The following is a 24,156-nucleotide window of genomic DNA, read 5'->3' as shown; positions in this document are numbered from 1 at the left end:
GTTGAAATGCGCACGTCTGTCTGTCCGTACGTCCGTCCGCGCAAGCAACAAATTAACTAAAAACTGAGATATCTTAATGAAATATAGAACTCGTGCTCCTCTAGATCAAGTATTGTAGGTAGGCGAAATCGGTTCATAACCACGCCTACTTTCATTATACCACAATCTAAATCGTTGACTTTGCAGTCTAAAGATTAAGCACAAGTGAAGATATCAGAACAGAACTTTGCATAAATACTGCATTTGTGGAGGGGTATCGCTCGTCTATGAAATCGGATCATAAGTTTTCAAGGCCGCAGACTCAAAAAATGAGGAGTTCAGTGCTTGTAACACACTTTTTACCGAAAATATTTATCTCAGATAATCTAAAGAACTTCAGAGGAGATGTTTTACTTATAACAGTGTGGTCTCTGTGTCGAAAATGGGTTAAATCGGCTCAATACTTCCTTTAGCCCCCATATACCTGATATACGACTTTTCAAACTTCCGATGGAGTATTTGTCCGTTAATATCTTAAATACCTTAGCAAGTGTGCGAATAGTATTGGAGATAACAAAGCTTTGTGGCGAAAATTCGTGAAATTGGTTCAGGAAATAGCTCAGTCCACAGATATGATATATAACGATTTTCGTTATGCAAATGGACTAATGCTGAATAAATGAGTGAAGTTGTGATTTATCTTAATACAATAAAATAAATACATTTCGTGGGCATAAAATGTTCGACTACACCCGAATGTAGCGCTCCTTACCTGTTTTTATTTACTTTTGATATGTACCCAGACTGATGTGAGTAGCCACGTGTGTATTGGATTTCATTTTTTACACCGCCGTGAAGTAATGAAAATCACTGCCTCTACGATTTATGCGCGCCGTGGCTGACGCGCAGCGGTGTGGGGTATACATATTAGATGTGTGAGTTTTTTTAGCTTTACCGCGCCTCGACTGGTATATTTAAGACTTCACTTGTGCGCTAGAGCACGTGCGAAAATATGAAGAAACGCAAGAAAAAAGCAAAATCAAATAGAAAACAAAAAAAAAAAAAAAAAACACGAAAATACCAAAGCCAACAACAACAAAAACAAGTTGGTACGCTGTAATGTCGCATGTCTCGAATGCGCTGAGCACTGAGCGTATTTGCCACAAGCGAAATGCTGTGAATTCAAACATTAAGCAAACACTAATGCCAACAACAATAACAACAACAACGGGGAGCAGCAGCAACAAAGACGTCTCGAAATCAATGCACTGTCTAAAATGCGCAGCGACGTGTGTTGCGTGTGTGTGTAGCAGCGTTTTAGGCGCAGCGCCGAAGGTTATACACCAGCATTGCTGCCGCAGACACATAGCCATCATTAAAAGCATGTTGCTATATACCTATACATACATACAATACACACACACACACAGCAGTGTGTTTCAACGCTCTAAGCAGCTAGCAGCCGGAGCCGCCACATTTCTGTTGTGCCGCTGTGTCGCGTGGTTAACGAGTCGTGAAAAGCCCTTTGGCGCTTTGGGGTTGTTTCATACCAGTCATTTGCATGTGTGTACGTGCTCACATTCAAAAACATCCAAACACACGCACACTCCTCTGTAGCTGTTGTGTGGCAGTTTTGTGTTCTCCTTGTCGCCCCGCCGGCATGTGCTAACGTCGGCAGCACAAACAAATTCACATAAAATGTTGTTGAAATTATTCAGCGTCGCATTTGTAGTCGCACTTCCAGGCGCGCTTTGCGAATTTCTTGCAATTATGTACTCTGTATGCCTCTGGCGCCTGTGTTGCAAGTTACATACAGTATGTGTATGCTGCGTTAGCATGAAGCTGCGTTGTTGAAATAATTATTAAAGTTAATTTCACTTAATGCACTCAATTCGCAATGCAAATTTATACACTTTTTGTGGAATATTTTATACTTAAGACTAGCTATTACATCTTAAAGCTACGAACAGCTTGGTATTGTGGTATAAGAAAGTATATTTTTTTGACTACTAAGCACTTTTGGATTTCCTTATGACTATTTTTATTAAAATTATTAATATAAAACTGCCTTTTAATAATCAATCCTTGAGCTAAGCTTGGAAATAATGTTTCAGTTACCTTTCTTTTCCTCATGGTCCACTTTAGAACCTTTAGTTGTCAATTTATTCTTTGATAATCTGGAAACTTATATAATTTAATGATAATCTGTGTTTAAGAAACCCCACCACTATTGAAGGCATTTGGTATGCACCTAACTGTACTACCTTCAGTTATTGTGAACGTGTAATATGTAATTTAAGCAAAAAAATACTGTCTCTCCGCGTTTTCGTCAGAGCATCGTGACACTTTAAAAGCTTAATGATTTTCACAACCTAATTTATCAAAAAAAATATTAAATTCATTCATTCATTTCATTCAAGTTGGCTTTTTATAGTGAGTAAAGATTTCTGGTGGCATTCTTAGTATGTCAGATCCCTAACTTATATATTTTCCATAAAATATTTTAAGTTTCAAATGTTATTTCAAAATCATTTGATCGGCCTTTAGAGAATTCGTAAATCATATATTTCAGCAGCAAACTACTTTGAAAGTCGATATTAATCTAATAACAAATACAGATTTCTTAATATTTGACACTATCGTCACCTAACTGATTAATTTTCCGTAAGACCAATTACCGTTATACCAGTATTATAATCGATGAAAACCAAAACCAGTTTCCTTTATATAATTTCTTATAAATGTTTATCATATACCGATAGGATCATAGCGAATAAAATATATATTCCGTCTCTACTTCTTGAGAAAATCTTGTTCAAGTTTTTTACAATCTCTGCTATTTCTCGTATTTTGTGGAAATTGGTCACAAAGAGAACTATAGTGAATGAGTTCCTAGTAGAATCTTGAATTATCGTCTTAATATATTGAAACTCCTCCCATGTTATTACACAGTGTTTTGGAAAAATATATTGAAAAAGATTCTAGAAGTTCAATATTTATATTTAGATCCAGGAAATCCTTTGAGTACTGGTACGTTAGCACCACCTACCGGATCCACATTTTAAACTCATACAGTTATGCAGATATTAACGTGCCACTGACACGAGAAGTATTCCCTCTTCTCGACTGTAGTCCCATTTAGCGGAGTAAGTACTTTATGTTTTTCCGACGTTTGTTTAACTTTCTTGGAAATCTGTAAATAGCTTCGCGAATGATTAGTACCTGTCGAATATAAATATCACACTTTTTGGTTATATAGAACTCTTTGCTACTGTTCACTTTGTGGGTCTTGAACTGATACTCTTTTCTCATGATAATGGATAGCTTTGAATATTATTTTATTTATTATTTTTCGGAGATTTATATTTGGAGTTTTTGTGTATGTCGTATGACATGTTATATCAGGTTTTCAATTTTCTTTGGACCTAGCCTTATATATTTAGAAGATCTGCCACAAGATACAGTTCGATAACGTAGTCCAACTGGTATCTGCCACCTTGATGCCACAGTTAACTAACATAATAAACTATGGTGTATATTCTACAAAGCCTTCCTTATCCGCACTCTCTTATTGTTTTCCCATCTTATAACTTTCCAACATATCTTTTTTGCATAATTGCCTCATCATTAGTAGTTTAACCTAAGGCGCTTAAGCGCAGGAATCAAGCATTGAGTTCTCTAAGCCTAGAGATTAGGGAATTTTCTAAGAACTTTAGCCAGCCACTTGCATTACAATGTGTCTCCAAATAGAAAAGGGCACACAAAGGCGCCGAAAACAATGCAAAGCAAATGAGAAAACAAAAATAAAAGTGGAAACACAAAAAAAAAAAATAAGAAAGCGAAGTGCCGAAAACTTTGCCGAAACTTGCAGCTAATGAACTTTAAATAGACCTAAGCATGCCAGCAGGCATAGAGAACTCTCGCAAAAATTTCATCAAAAGATGTTCAAACTTCGTGACGCACACGACAAACAAAAAAAAAAACATAAACCACATCCTCGAAAGGTGTAGCAAATGGTAAGAATCGACAACTACTTGGAAACGGTCCAAGCAGCAGTGGGGCAACTTTTTCGAGCCTAAAGATTGCCTTTCTCTGAGTTTTATTTTTCGGTTAAGCTAGTTTTTTTTTTTGTTGTTTTTCTCTCGCATGTCGCTGCGAAAAATATGCCGCACACGTTTTCTACGCATATTTTGCGACAAACAAGCTGAAAAAGACAAATTATTTTGCTCAGAGCGAAATCATGCCTATACCCTTTGTGCGCCACACATTTTCCAACTCACTCGCATTTTCATAAGTTTTACACGTGTCTCTGCCGCTGGCGGTCCACCCGTACATTTCCGAGTTATGACTGCGCGGCGCCTAAATCTATACTATGCCTAGGCTAAAGTATTTTAACATTATCGAAGTATTCAAAGAGATGACAAAGAGCTTCGTTAGTTTGTATTGTTGTGCTATTTAAGTTGTTATTGTTACTGCCGTTATGACTTGTCTTATGACCGTTATATAGCATTTTTTGTGGACTAGCGAAAGTCGTCACAGCAAGTATCTTTGGTCTTTTTAACGGTAGTGGGTGCATACATATATACTATGTATGCTATATGTTCTGTAGTTCTTGCTGTATGTACAGCATGGATAGCCAACTTTGAATTCTTTGAAGCGCCGACAGCAAAACTTTTTCGTTTGTTTAGTAAGAAAGGTAAAAAAAACATAGAAAGGAAGAAAATGTAATAAAGTTTGTGATGAAAAATAAATAAAATGGAAAATAAAATAATTCTCTACTAGAAAATAAAAATTCCAAATGCTAGGCACGTTTTCTGCTTATAAATGACTCAAATATGTGTGCCACTTTTCAGCATCTTGTTATCTGCTGGCTATTACACTAGTTCACATGTGCTAAGGTAGTCTGTGTGCAGTTACACTTTGTTTATACAAGCATTAGGTTGTCATATATCTCCCTTCCGCTCTTTTGCTCTTTATTCAATGCTTTATAGAAAGTGTTACAGTGATCAGATTTAGTTCAAATATGCTGTATGCGGCAACTTCATAATACCCCCTCGTATAAGACTCCCTCTTTATTTGCGAAGAACTCGGACAGCCACTTTTCAAAAGCCTCTCTTGTGTTCAACTTTACACTACCAAGGACGTTCGCCATGGAAAAGCTATGTGTATATCATCAACGAAGTGTGTGGTCTGGCTTTGTCCTGGTGGAACACTACACCCTTCCTGTTGGCCAATTCTGGACACTTCTGGTCGATCGCCTGCTTCAAGTGATCCAGTTGTTCGCAGTAAATGATAGAATTAAGCGTTTGGCTGATAGTGGATGATTCCCTTCCAATCCCACCAAACACACAGCAAAACCTTCCTGGCCATCAATCCCTACTTGGCCCCTGTTTGGGACGATTCCCGGCCTTCGACCACGACCGTTTTCGCTTCATATTGTCGTATGTGATCGATTTTCCGTCGCCAGTCACCATCCGCTTCACAAATGGGTCGAGTTCGTTCCGTTTCAGCAACATATCGCAGGCGTTGATTCAGTCCAGAAGATTGCGCCAATCATGCGGCACTCAAACATCAAGCTTTTTTTGTATCCAGCTTTATGTAGATGGTTTAAAATGGTTTGGTGACTAACTCCCATCTCCTGCGCGATGTCAGGAGATGCCACATGTCGGTCTAGGTCGATGTTTTCCATTATTTGATTGGTATTCGTGGTCATAGGTCTTCCGCCGGCTGGCTAATCCATGGTGTCGTTGTCACCCGCTCTGAATCGTTCCTCCGTAGTTCGAAGTGATAGAGTACCATCACCCAAAACACCATTAATCTCACCGGACGTTTCTGTATCGGATTTGCCTTTAACGAGGGAATCTTTGAAATAGCGCGAATTTCGGCTTTAGTGAACTCCATGTTTACATGTCTATAACTGTTGAACACAATATCCAAACTAATCATGCATTGCATCGTTTTGTAGGATATGTCAAGGCCTTTCAAAGATGTATAGTATTGCCAGATACGAGCTCTTTAGCGCTTTATACATAGCCGAAAAGGCGGAAGGAAGCGAGATATCCATTAAAGTGGGTTTTCTTTTTGCACGAAGCTTCTTCATTCGAGGTTTATTATTTATTCTATATTTTACTAATTTTCGTAAATAAATTTGAAATCACACTGGCTGTATAAACAACATATTTAATTTGGAATTTAGTTTAAAAAAAAATTTAGAATTTGGCAACGCTACATTTTGTTAAACACAAAACAGCAAAATTGTAATGCTATTTTTTTCTATGAGCTGAAGCAGCATTGCAAACACAACCTACAACACCATTTTGACTTGTTTTTGATTTTGATGAAACAACGAAAAAACACCAACAAAAAAATTGCGTGAACTTGACATGAAAATCATGATTGATCGCTTCTGAATGACAACACCGATACAAAATGGCGTTTTTGTCACTTACTTTGTGTGCGATGCGCAATACATTTGTCAATCAATCAAAATAATAAAAAAAATAATGTGAAAATAAACGTTAATTTTCCAGCTGGAATAGAGTACATATTATATTTCAAGCATATGCTTGAACAGCATTGCCGCGAGTATACAAACGGCGCTGCCAAAAGCTGTCAAAACCAAAGCGCGTTGAGCGTAAAATGCAAATGAGACAATTCATTAATTAAGTAGCTAAATTGTGATGACCAAATGGGATGAAATGTTAAGGAAGGAAAATTATTGACAAAAAAATTAGTTAAAAATAAATAATAATTCTAAAAAAATTAAATAATTACGGAAAATACATAACAAAAAAATTAATATATTCGAATTTAATATGGTACTAGCTCTGCTCAGACCTAATCGCCGTTACGTAATGCTCATTTAATTCAGTTGTCAACAGTTTTGCTGTTTCTCAGCTGCGAATTTCGTCCGCAAATCAATACAAAGTAAGGCAAAAGAAAAAAACATAAAAAACCAACAACTGCGCGGCTGAAAAAGTCTAACCTTAACATGCAAAAACTTGTTGGTCGCCTTCAGAGTAGAGTACAGATAAATCCACCATCTTCACGGCGGAGAGAGTTAATTGAGTGTGCGGATTATTTGTAAGCTGTAAATGCGTCTTTGATTGTCGTCACCACCTGCTGTGCGTTGGAGGGGAGCGAAAGGCAAACAAGCCGAAGTAATAAGAAATTAGACGAAAAGTATGTACTTAGCGAAAGTTGCAAATAAGCACGCGTATGCTAGCCATTCTATTGACTTTCATTAACGAGCAAATGAGCGCCATGGCGTATGAGTGACGTCAATTTGGTATTGGCATATGTGGGCTGGCTGATTATGTTGCGCAGTAATTTGCAACTTGCTTAAGTGCGTGTTTTGTGCCGTTTTGCTCACACTCATTGGCAGTCACTCACTAAGCAATACTCAGTCTCAGTCTCTCTCTTGTACATGCTGATAAAACAAAAAAGTGTAAAAGTTCCAGTTGATTAATTTGCTATGGTTAATTGGGTTTTACCAAACTTTTTTGGTAATCGAAATTAATTTTTTGATATTTTCATTAAGTGGCTGAGTAATTTGTGTGAGATGTGTGGTATTTACTTTAATGAGTGTTGATATTGAGTTGGGAAGAGACACATATTTGAGGTTAGGGATGGAATTTTTTGCAGATTTATATTGCTGGCACTCCACATAACGACTTTATTATTTCTTTTATTAAAAAAGTTGAATAGAAATAGTATTTAAAAAAAGACCAAGGTTGCCACATATTTTAAATATATTTTTATAAATAACCTTAAAGTTGGACTTATATTTTAAGATAACTTTTTCCGCTAACCAATAGATTTCACTACAAAAATCTTATTTATAAGCGTTGCCAGATATATTTGATTAAAAAAATTAAATAACTACTTCTATACTTCTTAGAATGATGTTATACACTAAAACGCTTATATCTAAAGCTTTTTACAAGAAATATTAATTATAAGAGTTGCCAGATGGTTTTAAGTTAAAATTTTATTTACTTAAAGAATAAAAATTTTATAAAAATTTACATACTATTTTTGAAATGATAACGAATTTAAGTAAAGCGAAAATTTGTAAACAGGGTTGTCACCTTTTTTTAATATTTTTCATAAAAATTACTTTTAAAATTTTAAATATTGCATATTGTTATATATAAAATAGATATTACAGTGATATGGCTTTAAGAGGTTGCCACCTGTACTGGAATATTAAAGAAGAAATTATGCATAGTTGATAAAATCTTCGAAATACATGTGTTTTTAAACAGCAAAATTCTTTAACTCGACATTTTTCATCAAACTTTCATTTTTTTCTTTTTGTGTGATCACACAACCACTAGCTGGTACTTTTATAAAGTAAAAAGTAATTCTAACAAGCTAGCATACAAACTATGTGTCTCACTCTCTTCACAATCTGTACACAAGCTGCCACTTACAGCTGCAACCACACAATTTAATTGCAAATATGCCAATGCAACTCAATTTACTGCGCTTGTCGCGGAGATTGACAGGGAAATAACAATTTCGGTTTTATCTTCGCCGCACTCAATCACTTCCGCTCCATTTTCGATATTAAATAGCTGCAGCTTTTACTTAGCCTCGCCTACATACATACATATAGAAAAGCTAGTGTTGGCGCCAAATAATGTTATTTTCCTTATTCACTTTCCTTACGCTGCAAATTGCCAGCGCAACCTCCTTGCCATATCTGCGATCTGCATTTAAGTAGCTGCGCTGTTCGTTCAGCACAGATTCGAAACGCTGATTGGTATTTGCACGAAATTTGCAGTGACGTGCTGCCACTCACACTGTTTATGGAGCGGTTTTTTTCGAGGAGTAGATGTTGCATTTTCTAGTCTCGCTTTTGACCAGCATATTTGTCTTTTGTGGAAAGTGTGCCATTTTGGAGTGCTGATTTTGAAGTGATTTCCTCAAAGCTGCCAACTTCATCATTTCAATATACTTTGGGTAATTTTCTTTTGAAAGAAAGCGTTTTTTATCACTTTTGAAAAATCTTTTGAGACAAACTTATAGTAAGTGCTCGTATAACACTTTTTGAATTGGCTTCGTTTTTCAAACAGTGAAGAAGTACTAATACCTCACTTACAGTTGTTTACTGGCTATTTGTCTACAAGCAATGAAACTTCTTGCCTTAATTGCTGTGTTTTTTTAATTATTTATATAATTAGTTCTTTAAAATCTTTAATATACCTTGCCAGAGGCCATACCCATTTTCACAAAAAGGTTTCATCCTGAGGTGATCCTTTATACCAAAATACTTTATACTTTATTTGTGGCTTAGTTATAGGCTGTGTGAGGTGAGGCTGTGTGTCCAATTACTCCCACATACGAATACACACATACATATATTCTTTAAAGTCATTCATCGGTGTTATGGTTGTTGAAAGTCTTTAACCGTATAAATATTCGAGACCGTCCTTTAATATATTTATTAAAAGCTATCCTTGGAACGGCTACTACTTCTAGAAGCAGATTTTTAGAAATGTTCGAATTTTAGAATTGTTAATAATATATACAATTTGTTGAAACCATGTTTAAGAGAGGTATTCTCGCGACGAACATGTTATTGTGGTTTTTGTTTGCGGTTATTTTTAGTTTTTCCAGCATTCTTTATTTTGAAACAGTTCTTGGTAAAATTATTGCATATAAAACATTTTATATTACTTTGAATTACATACTGAACTGTTTGGTACTAAATATCGAGCCCTTACCGCAAAAACACAAACATGCGAACGATAAACAAAGGGTACAGATGGTGGTAAGCATTTTGGTATTTCTAACACTTCCGATTTTTTTATTTTTGACCTTGCAAAATAGTCAGCGATGAATAAGAGTGGTTTAAAAAATAAACTGATTTTTTTTTTTGGTACTAAATATCGCGCCCTAACCACAAAAGCACAACAAATGTTAGCATTAAAGAGTGTTAGGCTGATTAAAGCAAGTCGATGTACAGGGTTTCTAGTGTTGTCAAACATAATTTCATAGTTCTTGATACAATGGACCATTGAACGACTTGCAGTAGAGTTCATCTTGTCTTTGTTCTAACTATTTATTATTCAATGAAAATTAATGTGTTTAGGATACAAATTGCATAGGAACCCTAATTGCCGAAATTGCAGCTTACGGTTTATTACTTTCCAAGTGGATCAGACTCTGTATCTAGCCTTATCTAGCTTGTCACAACAGAAATCATCAATCCCGTAGGTGCATGCATCCTGCTCTCTAACGATATGTACTATATATTTATTAAATGTATCAGGACTCATTCCTCACGAGTATATTAGATCCCGAACAATGATATATTTGATATTAGAGGCTTAAGACACTCACTGTTAGAAACACCCTGTATTATATGCCGAATTCATCATGTGTGGTTTGATGGCGGCAGCAAAAATTAAAGAAATTTATTGTATATGCTGCTTTGATCGGATAATTCTGTTCAGTTTCAAATTGAAATCATAACTGTAAAGTCTTCTTTCGGTTTTTTATTTAATAAGAGTCAAAAGCTTAGTACTTAGATATACTAATAGTAATAAAAACAAAGAAGAAGTGTGAATTAATTAATAAATAGCGGAGTTAAATCTGTAAAACATTCGGTGAAAAAATATGAACGCTTTAAATTGCGTCACACACCGCTCTCTCGCTTGCTTTTTCAAACTACTTGGGCCCTTCATAATATTCAACTTGATTTCACAGACATTTCAAAAGACAAGCGCATCATCACAGCATCTGGGACAAGCTTGCTACGACGCGCGCTGTGAATGTAACAGTTTTGAGCTTAAATGTAGTGTGTATGGCGTTTATATACGTATCTACAGCAACGAGGCAGTGAATAATTACACGAGGATCACAATTAGCTGTAAAGATAATACAAATTTTAAGGAATTACAGCAAGCGCAGTTCCCTTACCGATTTCGCCAAAATGAAGCTGATTTCAAACTAATCAATTGTGTTGTATTTCCGGAAATATTAAGGCGCACAAATATTAACTACGCAGGTACTATCACATTCGACGTTGCTTTTCCTGTTCCTGTGCGTTTTTTACACAGCGCGGTTGGTTTACAGCGGTTGGAATTTCAGTTGGTAGTTAAAAGCAGCTCCGCAGATATATTGCCGGTACAACTTTTTCACAACCAAAGCGCATTGAGAGAACTTAAGTTAGTATTGTCTTGTGAGCCTTATGAAATAACACTACCGTCGCAAATATTCCATACGCTGTACGTACTGGAGGTGCTTTTAGTGACAGCTAATATATGGGACCATACAGATAAAAAAACGGTGCTGCGTAATTTAACAGCGGAACATTTTCGTGATACAACGAATTTGCGTAAATTAGATTTGGGATGTAATTACATGCAAACATTACCAAGTGAACTCTTTTTCACACTAACCGAGTTAAACGAATTGACTCTACGCAAGAACAATCTGACGACGTTGCCAAGTGGTATACTGCACGCGCAGGAAAAACTTATAAAGCTTGATCTTTCTAGAAATCGGTTGCAGACGCTACCACCTGGCATCTTTGATACGACGCCGCTTTTGTGGCAGCTTGATTTGAGTCACAATCAAATGAATGTGCCTAATAATATTATTGCAGCTATCCAACCATTGCGCTATCTCTACCGACTTAATTTGTTTCGCAATAACATTACAGACATTGCCGGCGCTGGTGAGTTTCAAAATCATACACTATTTTCGCGTCATCAAATAGGTGAAATTAGTGCAGCGCCGGTTTTTTTCCAATACTATGTAAAGCAGCTATCGAGCCAAGTGAAGCCCTACAATATGACTTTAATCGATCTGCGTTTTAATAGCATCAAAATATTTCATGTACGTGATATCAGTGCTGCTGGTGTGAGATGCCCCTATGAACTCGATATAAGTAATAATAAAATAGAGCGTATCTATGAGTTAAGTAATTCAGCGCACAATTATGGGAAGTGTACGCGTACAATAACAATATGGGACAATCCACTGCAGTGCGACTGCACATTATCTTGGATCTACAGAACAGAAATTTCGATGTTCACTACCGGCAAGTGTGTTGGGCTCGATGGACGTATGCATAAACCTTCGTTTGAGAATCTCTCTATTTGCGATTGGAAGCCAAGGTTTTGCCCCACCGTCTGCAGTTGCCACTATGACTCGCAAATGCTGCACATCAACTGTACACACGCGCGTTTGGAGAGTCTTACCGAGTTGCCGCGCCCAGAGCAGGTTTCTTTAACTCAGAGCAGTCTTGATATTTCGTACAATCAGTTTTATGAATTACCTTCGAACTCGACATTCGGTTATGCCAATGTAACGCGGTTGTGTGCGGCACACAATCGACTAGAGAATATACAAAGCGCGCACTTGCCGCCGAAATTGGAAGTGCTTGATGTGCGCAACAATAGTTTAGAGCGCTTGAGCGACAGTTTCATACAATACTTTCTCAATGAGAGCGCCACTTTGCAGGAGCTTTATCTCTCTGAGAATCCATGGCTCTGCGACTGTAGCGCTAAGCAATTGCTGAACTACGTGCGCACGCATCGTAAGCGCATACCCGATGTGGCGCTCTTGGCTTGCGCTAATCTAGAGAATATCAGCTTGCTGCAAGCGCGCTACGAAGATGTATGTGTGCCTGAATCAATGCGCTTGGCGTGGTTTCTTTTCAGCATATCACTGGTAATTATTGTGTTCATTAGCCTAATAGCGCTTTATTATAAATATAATTTGGAGATTCATGTGTGGCTGTATGCGCACGGTATATTTCTCTGTTGCACAAGCGAGCATGAGTTGGACAAGGACAAAACATTCGATGCATTCATATCGTATGCCCATCAGGACGCACGTTTTGTTAATGACATTCTATTGCCCGGTCTCGAGCAGGGTGAACCACAATTTAGCGTGTGCACACATGAGCGCAATTGGCTGGCGGGCGCTTACATACCCGAACAAATTATTGAGTCTGTCGCTCAATCGCGTCGTACGATTATTGTACTATCACAACATTTCATCGAATCGGATTGGGCGCGCATGGAATTTCGTACGGCGCATCAGTGCGCCTTGAATGAGCGACGTTCGCGCATTATTATAATAAAGCATGGTGAGCTTACCGACATGACGGCGCTCGATAAGGAGTTACGCGCCTATTTGACTATGAACACCTACTTGGAGTGGGTAGAGCATCCATGGTTTTGGAGTAAGCTGCGTTATGCAATGCCACATCGCAAGGGAGAGGGGCGCAGTGCCGGCATGCTTGAGTTGAACGAACGTCGGAGAGCTTATGTTATTGGCGATGTGGAGCGGAATACGTTGCGTCAACTAGATCAGTAGTATTTACAGTAAATTAGGTGTGAATAAACTTCTTTGTATTTTAAGATTCAATTTATAGTCAATATTTTCAATAAAGGTTTGATCGTATTTAACTTTATACTGTACAAAAGGCTAAATTAGGTTTACATCGCTGAACGAAATTGCAGATTAGAGCTCGTGAAGGTGAATTCTTGATCTGCGTTGTAGACTTATACTTTTTTAACTTCATCGGAGCCAATTTTTATATAGAACAAGTAGGGAAATGTTAAGTTGGTGTGTTCCGAACATTTTAAAATAAAATAATAAAAAAATATGCAAATCCAATCTCGTGGTTCTTAAGATATGGTTTTGACACAGAAGTGGGCGGCGCCCAGCCTAATATCATTTTGTTGTACCAGTTTGAGGGCAGCCTTTAAGTAAGTTGATATAGGGTTGATATAACTTTAATAGTTTACGAGATATATACAAATATCCGTTCAATTCTGATCGCTTTGGCATATATAACATTATATCTAACTCGTTTAGTTTTAGGACTTACAAACAACCGGTATGTGAACTTATCTAGTATGCTGTGTGAAACATGTTGCGAGAGTATAAAAATCCATAGAATAAATATTTATATTTATATTTTTTTTAACCTACTACCTACCTCCATTCTGTTTTATAAATTTTATCACTTTTTAAATATTCAAATGTTGCAATAATTGACATTTTGACACATAAAATCTGCCATAAATCACATATTCATATTCGCATAAAATTCGGACGACGCTGATCGAGCTGCACATACCACTTCCAACGATTTACAATGCCAAAAGCCGCACGCTTTCCACTACATTGTTGGTGTCAAGGCTCCGGCGTGAACGAAAAAAAATTGCCAGCAAAATGAAATATAAATTTTGCAAACGTTGACATTTTTATGGCTGCGAACACACAGTAATTTACTCACATCCTGAGGTTAAACGCACCACGTATAAATACATAAGTAAACAACAATTGATAACGAAGAAACGATAAAGCAACATAAAAAACGGCGACAGAAATCATGTGACATTGCATACTTTTATGCGCTCCTATTTGCGTTGCCGACACTTGTGAGCGAGCGCGTGCGTGTTTCAGCGATAATTGAAAAATCAACGAGCATCCGCAGCACGAGCTGACCCATTTTTATTTGCGCGCATTTATATTCATAAATTTCTGTCTACATGTGTGTGTAGTGACTTGAGCCTAAATGTATACATATAGCATTCTGTATGTCATACGTGATTTTTCACGCTAAACAATATTAAGTGTAACACTTTTTGTTGCCTTATTTTGCAAAAGTTGAACGACTTTTGCGAGCCTAAAAATAGGCTATATTTTTACACTTCATGCTTATTATTGGTATTTGTATTTTGTTACCTATTATTTGTTATTGCCATTTGTTTTCCATTGCTATACTATTTCATGCCTCGACGTGCTCGTTTTCAATGCCAACAAATAAATCTTCATTTACCTAAGCGCTTGTTGTCAAAGTGATTTATTATTAAAAATTGTCAAGGCGACACTCACCTTAGTTATTGGTTGGATGTGGTGCGTCAATAAAGTACCTTTTATCGCTGAAACAGTCGCTCACCATCTATTCCCCAGCTTCGGATTGTCTACATTGCATGCTTTTAGGCGCTATATGCTATTTTATTTTCTCTATGCTTTACATTTCTCTATGATCCAATATGCTTTACATTCAATTAGGCAGCTATTGCAGTAATTATCAGTAGAAATATGGTTTTGCTATTGAAAATTAATAGCTCTTCATAAAGTCACTTCGAATATATTGAAAGACATATAAAGACATATCTACCAATAGGAAGTTGACAAATATTCTCTCCAACAAAAAAATTTTGATTGATTGTCACTCGCAATTGAATTGTATAGTATTGCCAACAATGAGCTAATCAACGCACAATAACTTATACTGTAATACTTCAAAAGTGAACTGTGAGTTCAAAAGGCCTCAGAAATATTTCCAAATTCCACTTTAGAAAGAAAAAGCAGCGACAATAACACAATGGAAGGCTTACAAATAACTCACTTTTGACGTGCCACTTAAGGGTCTGTATCGCAAGCGCATGTATGACGAATAGCCATAATTTGTAGTATATTTTTAGGCGCCGTAACGCAAGTTCAACTTCTACATAGTTCCACATAGCTCAACCGAATTGTATTCCAGTATATAAAACGCAGTGACATTAACTGTTTGCAAATGGCAGCTGTGACATTAATCAATGCTTTCTAGCTGCTCAACATTCTTTGTTGCAGCATTTTAGGCCCGCTAAAGTGTCGTACCGGCATGCGTACGTACATTTATGAAAAATGAAGCAAGGCAATGCAGAAATATGACAGCGTCATTTGTCTTCGTCTTGTTGTGACTGGCGAACTAGTGTGGGTTTTAATCGGCTGCAATAATCATACCATTTAATGGCGGTTGACAACTCTTTGCTATTATCTGCGGTTACCGTTATTTTTTATTATTAGAAAATAGCCTTTCATACGGTGTTTTAATTACTAAAACTGAATAAAAGAATGGCAACCTATTTTTTTTTATTTTTTTAACTGGTCTTATAAATATGGTGAATTCGGTAACACAATTTAAAATATTTTTTAGTAGATGCTGCCGTGATTTAATTTTTTGAAAATAACATGATATTACTATGTCTAGAATTCCTAATTCACGTAATAACCTTATAAATGTGAATTAGATATTAAAAACAGTTGATGCAAATACCTTTAAAATGAAAAAAAAAATGTATTTCAGCCACAGAATTTTTTTTATATTCTCTTGAAACTATTTCCATTTAAACATAATTAGATTCATTTTGTGAATAACAAAAACAAAGTAAAATTAAAAGTAAAAAAATTAATTCGTTGCAGTCTGAATTCTGAATCTTAATTTTTTCGAAGAATAATAACGTTTCTTCAACATTATTTAGTTTAATTGGTGATTTACTCTAAATGGATGGATTTTTTAGCATAATTTCAGCAAAGCGATATTTTAGCTAGCTGGTACTAATTCAAATTTATATACGTGTTTACATATTAGCAATAAAAAATATAAATTTAATTGACATCCCAATTGTGTAAGGCTACTGGCCAGTGTAATTGCCCTGGCTACAGAAACTAGATTTCATATTATGATAGGCTTCACAACCTAAATACAATGTCAGTGATTCTTACAAAGATACACAAAACATATAAAATTTGACATAGAGAGTGTAGAAGAGCAAAATACGCCATAAAACAGAATTTCCAAGTGTAATCGGATGAATTGATGGAACACATATACACATTTCAGCACCTAAAAAGAACTGTAGTATCTGTATATTAATATCCATTCCTAAAGAAGTAAATCCAATCTTGTAAATTCCTTAACAACAAGGGACCTCATGCAGAAAACGTGAGCTTGAGCTCAGACTCGATTTTTTGAGTAAAAGGTGCTTTTACTCACTGCTTTCGTTTGATCTCATCTTGCTCAGTTTGAACGAAGTTAGATGAGCTAGTGCTCATTTTCATATGCATAAATGTTGAGGCTGCCTTATAGTTGACTCGCGTACACTCGGAGTCGCCTTTTTGAGGAGTCAGAAGAAACACATAGTGGCCCTCAGTAACATTGATAAAATTTGGATTCCAAAATGGTATACCCACAAAGTTGCTTGGAGAGTATAATAGTTTTGTTCACAAACTAAACGAGTTAGATATAGAGTTTTATTTATACCAAAGTGATCAGGGTGACGAGTGGAGTTTAAATCCGGATATCTGTCTTTCTGTCCGTCCGTCTGTGCAAACTTTAACTTGAGTAACAATAGTCACATATCTTGATGAAACTTGGTACACGTGTTTCTTGGCACCATAGGAAGATTGTTTTCGAAGATGGGCGAAATCGCACTGGGCACTGCCACGTCCACAAAATGGCGGAACCCGAAAAGGCAAAAAGTGCCATAACTAAGCCATAAATAAAGCTATGAAAAATCTAAAATTAGGTACAAAGGATCTCACTGTAAAGGGGCATATTTGGATGTAAATTGTGTACATATCTCGTAAACTACTAAAGCTATATCAAACAAACTTTCTGAAACCATTTCTTTTAATCGGATTATAACCACGCCCACCTTCTATACAAAGGTTATGTTGAAAACTATTGAAAATGCTTTAATTCAGTAAGGAAAAATACCAGAAACCTGAAATCCTTACTACAACTTCATTATAAAGATGGTACATAAGTGCTGCACTCAAATTGGTATACAAAATTTTAAATTGGCTCCTCCCACTTATGGGTCCAAAACCATACCAGAAACTAATCCACCAATTTCAATGAAATTCTGTTCATAATAATTTCCCTTGCATCCCAGGCCAAATCGGTTCACAACAACGGCTACTTCCTATATACCAGAACTGTGAAGTCAATCTAAATCGTTTACTTTACAATATATAAAGTAAGCACTAGTGAAGATATCGGAACAGAACTTTGCACAAATACTGCATTTATAGTGTGGCCCTTCTAAAAACCGACCATTAGTTTTCAGGATCCCATACATCTACTAATCTTTTTTTTTTACCGAGAATATTGGAAAGTCTCTCAGATATTTTGAAGAAATTCATTGAGAATATTTTTCTTCTAATAATATGCCTCCGTGACAAAAATGGATAAAATCGGGTCATAACTTCACCTAACATGGGACCTAATATTAAGGTATCCAACTATCAAAGTACTTTATACCATATATAAGACGAATATGTGGATCAAATTGTGTGTTATATTAATAAAATTAATTGATTAATCGCAATTTAGAGAGTATAAAATGTTCGGTTACACCCGAACTTAGTGCTTTCCCCGTTAATTGAATGCTCAATTTTTGCTCAATTTCTTTTACACTTGTTTCTAGAGTTTTTTTTCTTTAATGCTTGGTAATTTTCAGGTAAATATTGATTTTTTTTTTAGTTTTTCTACTAATAATTTAGGAATGTCGTAAGTTTCTATTTTATTATTACTATTTGATCCTATTTCTACTTCACTTTCACTTGACGACACGTTTGCACTTCTATAACAATTAGATGTTTGATCTCCCTTTGCTCAAGTAACTGCAATTTGTTTGAACTAATTTTTATGCATACGAAATTGAGCAAAAGCTGTTGCTGTTTGATCGAACTCGACTTACGAGCAATTGCTCACATGCCTCAACTCAGCGCTTTTACTCGTTTTTATGCATGAGGCCCAATATGCTAAAATAGATTTTGGCAATTGACGATCAGTTGCCTGTCATATTCGCCAGTAGCCTCTCTTTATGTACCGTAGACCAAAAGGTAGCCTGAAGGCGACTATACACAGACTATTATAGATACACTATTGTGGTGTAAGAGACATATTCTCGCGACGAACATTTTATTATGATTCTTGTTTGAGGTTTTTTGCGTTATCTCATCATTCAAGAAAAACATTTAGTATTGCTTTTATTTTAATATGTCATTCCAAGATTTGCAGTGCATACCGAATTTTTTGGTAGTAAATATCGAGCCCTAACCGCAAACATACAAAAATGCGAACGATAAACTGAGCTACAGATGGGGTGTAAGAACTTTGGTATATGGCAAAATGTAATTGCATTTCTTAATTTTGATAACTATGTTATCGATAAAGCGTAGTGGTTTAAAAAGCATAATGAATTTGTTTGTACTATATATAGCGCCCTAACCGCAAAAGAACAAAAATGTTAACGATAAAAATTGTCGACTGGTTAAAGCAAGTCTTTGTACAGGGTGATCTTGTAACAAAATTGCATACTTTTAGTTGGATATTTAGATTGCTGTGAAACAACCAAACTCATCTTATACTACAAGCAGTTATTGAACGTAACACAATGGACCATTGAACTACTTGCAGTAAAGTTCAGCTTGTCTTTGTACTAACTAAATATTATCGAATGAAAGTTCATGTGTTTAGGATAAAAATTCCATTGAAACCCTAATTGCCGAAATTGTCTGGAGGAAAATGAGATGACATCAGTTTTGTACTTCCATTTGGAATGTGCGGCTTACAGTACAGTATCTAAGTTCTGGAATCTTATATTTTCATCACTGTCCAAGTGGATCCAGTATGTACTCTAATCTAATGCATTTATATATATTTATTAGATCGAGAGCACCTCAATATGATATATCTGGGCATATTCCTCACGAGTATATTAGATCCCGAACAAATAGACAATATTTCTGAAAACAGTTTAAGCTTTTTTGAAAAACCTTATTAAGGGAATCCAAAAGTGAAACAACTAGTAACTACCAAGCTTCAAAGAAATACGAGGGAGGCTAAAACAAGGCACACACTGGATAATCTGAATTTTAATGCTTAAGACACCAACTGTTTGAAACACCCTACAATATTGACTGAATTAATCTTGTGTGGTTTCATAGCGGCAGAAAAAATTAAATAAATTTAATGTATATGCTGCTTTGATCGGATAATTCTGTTCAGTTTCAAATTGAAATCATAACTGTAAAGTCTTCTTTCGGATTTTATAAATTAATAACGCGAAAAAACTAAGTACTTAGATGTACAAGCAGTAATAAGAACAAAGAGAAAATGTTTTTTATTAAATAAACATCAGTGCAATAACACTAAATCAATTGGTTTAAAAATGAACGCGTTAAATTGCCGCACACACCGCTGTCTCGCTTGCTTTCACAAACAACTTGCGCTTATCATGATATTCAATCTAACGCCGACAACAAGCGCATCATCACAAATTGTAACAACAATAGCGCCAACTGTGAGCGGACAACCTCTGGACAATCCCGAGTGCTACGACACACGCTGTGAATGCAACGATGATGAGATTAAGTGTATGATAAATGACGTTTCTATACGTATATACAGCGATTGGGGATTGACTAATAATATAACACTGCTCTTTGTAAACTGTACGGCGAATACAAATGCTAAGGAAATACAACAAGCACAGTTCCCTTACCGCTTTCGACATAATGAGGCTGAATTTGAATTAATCAATTGTGCTGTCTTGCCAGAAATATTGAGGCGCGCAAGTATTAACTACGCAGGTACTATCAGGTTCGACGGCGCTTTACCTGTTCCTGTGCGTTTTTTACAAAACGCGGTGGGTTTGCAGCGCTTGATCTTTCGTGTGCATGTTAATAGCAACGCAGTGGACATATTGCCCGCCCAACTGTTTCACAACCAAAGCGCATTGAAAGAGCTAGAGTTATACCTGTTTGGTGAGCTTAATGAAATAACACTACCGTCCCAAATATTTCATACACTCTACGGGCTGGAGAACCTTGTAGTGCTCGCTCGTAAAAGTTATTGGATGGACGATAAAAAAACTGTGCTGCGTAATTTGACGGCGGAACATTTTCGTGATACAACAAATTTGCGTAAATTAGATTTGGATGATAATTGCTTGCAAAAATTGTCGAGTGAACTCTTTGTCACACTAACCGAGTTAAACGAATTGATTCTGCGCAATAATGATTTGGCGGCGCTGCCAAGTGGTTTACTGGGCGCGCAAGGAAAACTGATAAAGCTTGATCTTTCCTTCAATCGGTTGCAGGCGTTTCCGCCTGGCATCTTTGATACGACGCCGCTTTTGTGGAAGCTTGATTTGAGTTATAATCAATTTAGTGTGCCTACAAATATTATTGCTGCTGTCCAACCATTGTGCTATCTCTATCGACTCGATTTGAGTAGCAATAAATTTAAGCACATTGCGGGCGCAGGTGAGTTTGGAAATTATACATTACTCTCACGTCAGCAAATTAGAGAAATTAGTACAGCGCCACCTTTTTTCCAATACTATTTGGAGCAGCAAGATAATCTATACGATAAGACCTTCATCGATCTAACTTCTAATCATATTGAAACATTGCATTTAAGAGAGATCAGTGCTGCTAACATGAGGTGTCCCTATAAGCTCGATTTCACTAATAATCAAATAAAGCATATATACGCATTAAATTTAAGAGCTCACAATTATGGGAAGTGTGTGCGTAGTATAATAATATGGAACAATCCACTGCAATGCGACTGCGCCATAACATGGCTCTACAACACAAACCTCTTGATGGACTTTTATGTGGAGTGGTTCACCGGCGATACTTGCAAGGGGGAATATTTGTATAAGAATCTGGCTATTTGCGCCTGGGCGCCAAGGTTTTGTCCCACCGCTTGCAATTGCCAATATGACGCGAGAACGCTGCTAATTAACTGCACCCACTCGCATTTGAAGAATATTACAGAGCTGCCGCGCCCAGAGCAGGTTTCTTTAACGCAGAGTTCGCTTGATATTTCGTACAATCAGTTTTATGAATTACCTTCGAATGTGACCTTCGGTTATGCCAATGTAACGCGCTTGTATGCGACACACAATCGCCTAAAGAATATACAAAGCGCGCACTTGCCGCCGCAATTGGAAGTGCTTGATGTGCGCAACAATAGTTTAGAGCGCTTGAGCGACAGTTTCGTACAATACTTTCTCAATGAGAGCGCCACTTTGCAGAAGCTTTATCTCTCTGAGAATCCATGGCTCTGCGACTGTGGCGCTGAGCAGACGCTGAACGCCGTGCGCACACATCGTAAGCGCATACCCGATGTAAAGCTCTTGGCTTGCGCTAATCTAGAGAATACCAGCTTGCTGCAAGCGCGCTACGAAGATGTATGTGTGCCTGAATCAGTGCGCTTGGCGTGGTTACTTTTCAGCATATCACTGGTAATTATTGTTTTCATAAGCCTATTAGCGCTTTATTATAAATATAATTTGGAGATTCATGTGTGGCTGTACGCGCACGGTTTGTTACTCTGTTGTATTAGCGAAAATGAGTTGGACAAGGACAAAACATTCGATGCATTCATATCGTATGCCCATCAGGACGCACGTTTTGTAAATGACATTCTATTGCCCGGTCTCGAGCAGGGTGAACCACAATTTAGCGTATGCACACATGAGCGCAATTGGCTGGCGGGCGCTTACATACCCGAACAAATTATTGAGTCGGTCGCTCAATCGCGTCGTACGATTATTGTACTATCACAACATTTCATTGAATCGGACTGGGCGCGCATGGAATTTCGTACGGCGCATCAGTGCGCCTTGAATGAGCGACGTTCGCGCATTATTATAATAAAGCATGGTGAGCTTACCGACATGACGGCGCTCGATAAGGAGTTACGCGCCTATTTGACTATGAACACCTACTTGGAGTGGGTAGAGCATCCATGGTTTTGGAGTAAGCTGCGTTATGCAATGCCGCATCGCAAGGGAGAGGGGCGCAGTGCCGGAATGCTTGAGTTGAACGAACGTCGGAGAGCTTATGTTATTGGCGATGTGGAGCGGAATACGTTGCGTCAACTAGATCAGTAGTATTTGCAGTAAATTAGGTGTGAATAAACTTCTTTGTATTGTAAGATTCAATTTATAGTCAATATTTCCAATAAAGGTTTGATTGTATTTAACTTTATACTGTTCAAAAGGCTAAATTAGGTTTACATCGCTGAACGAAATTGCAGATTAGAGCTCGTGAAGGTGAATTCTTGATCTGCGTTGTAGACTTATACTTTTTTAACTTCATCGGAGCCAATTTTTATATAGAACAAGTAGGGAAATGTTAAGTTGGTGTGTTCCGAACATTTTTAAATAAAATAATAAAAAAATATGCAAATCCAATCTCGTGGTTCTTAAGATATGGTTTTGAGTGAAGTGGGCGGCGCCCAGCCTAATATCACTTTGTTGTAGCAGTTTGAGGGCCGCCTTTAAGTAAGTTGATATAGGGTTGATATAACTTTAATAGTTTACAAGATATATACTAAAATCTGTTCAATTCTGATCGCTTTGGCATATATAACATTATATCTAACTCGTTTAGTTTTAGGACTTACGAACAACCGGTATGTGAACTTATCTAGTATGCTGTGTGAAACATGTTGCGAGAGTATAAAAATCCATTAAATAAATGTTTTTAAAACGCATACCTTTTTTTTTAACCTACTATCTATTTTCATCCTGTTTTATTCATTTTATCACTTTTTAAATATTCAAATGTTGCAATAATTGACATTTTGACACATAAAATTTGTTGGCGATTTACAATGCCAAAAGCCGCACGCTTTCCACTACATTGTTGCTGCTGTCAAGGCTTCGGCGTGAACGAAAAAAATTGCAAGCAAAATGAAATATAAATTTTGCAAACGCTGACATTTTTATGGCTGCGAACACACAGTAATTTACTCACATGCTGACGGCCATATAAGTAAACAACAATTGATAACGAACAAACGATAAAGCAACATAAAAAACGGCGACACAAATCATGTGACATTGCATACTTTTATGCGCTCCTATTTGCGCTGCTGACACTTGTGAGCGAGCGCGCGCGTGTTTCAGCGATAATTGAAAAATTTACGAGTATCCGCAGCACGAGCTGACCCATTTTTATATGCGCGCATTTATATTCGTAAATTTCATAAATATGTCAATGTATATGCGGATAGTGACTTGCGCCTAAATGTATGCATATCACATTCTGTATGTTAAACGGGAGTTTTCCCTTTAAACAATGTTAAGTGTAACACTTTTGTTTCATTATGTTGCAAAAGTTGACCGACTTTTACGCACAGACGCTTATGCGCCTAAAATGGGCTTTATTTTTTAACTTTATGCTTATTATTTTCTTTTGTACTTTATTACTTAAGATTTGTTATTGCCATTTGTTTTCCATCGCCATATCATTTGCTGTTGCCTGTTTTCAATGCCAACAAATAAATCTTCATTTACCTAAGCGCTTATTGTCAAAACGATTTATTATTAAAAGTTGTCAAGG

At 36.8% G+C, this 24,156-nt stretch overlaps 3 protein-coding genes across 6 annotated transcripts in view; all 3 read left to right on the top strand.

Moving 5' to 3' along the window:
• The window catches only part of LOC105219154 (neurobeachin), a 185,866-nt gene that overhangs the window by 20,410 nt on the left and 141,300 nt on the right, over positions 1–24,156 (top strand). The gene's annotated exons all lie outside the window — the stretch shown is intronic.
• LOC128921989 (protein toll-like) lies at positions 1,092–13,915 on the top strand. Its single transcript, XM_054231119.1, has one exon. The coding sequence runs from the start codon at positions 10,606–10,608 to the stop codon at positions 13,315–13,317; it is 2,712 nt and encodes a 903-aa protein (XP_054087094.1). The 5' UTR covers positions 1,092–10,605; the 3' UTR covers positions 13,318–13,915.
• On the top strand, positions 16,167–22,797 carry LOC128921988 (protein toll-like). Its single transcript, XM_054231116.1, has one exon. The coding sequence runs from the start codon at positions 19,965–19,967 to the stop codon at positions 22,698–22,700; it is 2,736 nt and encodes a 911-aa protein (XP_054087091.1). The 5' UTR covers positions 16,167–19,964; the 3' UTR covers positions 22,701–22,797.

The sequence above is a fragment of the Zeugodacus cucurbitae genome, chromosome 5 (assembly GCF_028554725.1).
Source record: "Zeugodacus cucurbitae isolate PBARC_wt_2022May chromosome 5, idZeuCucr1.2, whole genome shotgun sequence".
Taxonomy (NCBI): domain Eukaryota; kingdom Metazoa; phylum Arthropoda; class Insecta; order Diptera; family Tephritidae; genus Zeugodacus; species Zeugodacus cucurbitae.
The sequence above is the reverse complement of the archived record's forward strand: the minus strand, read 5'-3'. Positions and strand labels throughout refer to the sequence as shown.

Bases quoted from the DNA above. Each gene is read 5' to 3' on its own strand.
- LOC128921989 (XM_054231119.1), top strand. From the start codon at position 10,606: ATGAACGCTTTAAATTGCGTCACACACCGCTCTCTCGCTTGCTTTTTC.
- LOC128921988 (XM_054231116.1), top strand. From the start codon at position 19,965: ATGAACGCGTTAAATTGCCGCACACACCGCTGTCTCGCTTGCTTTCAC.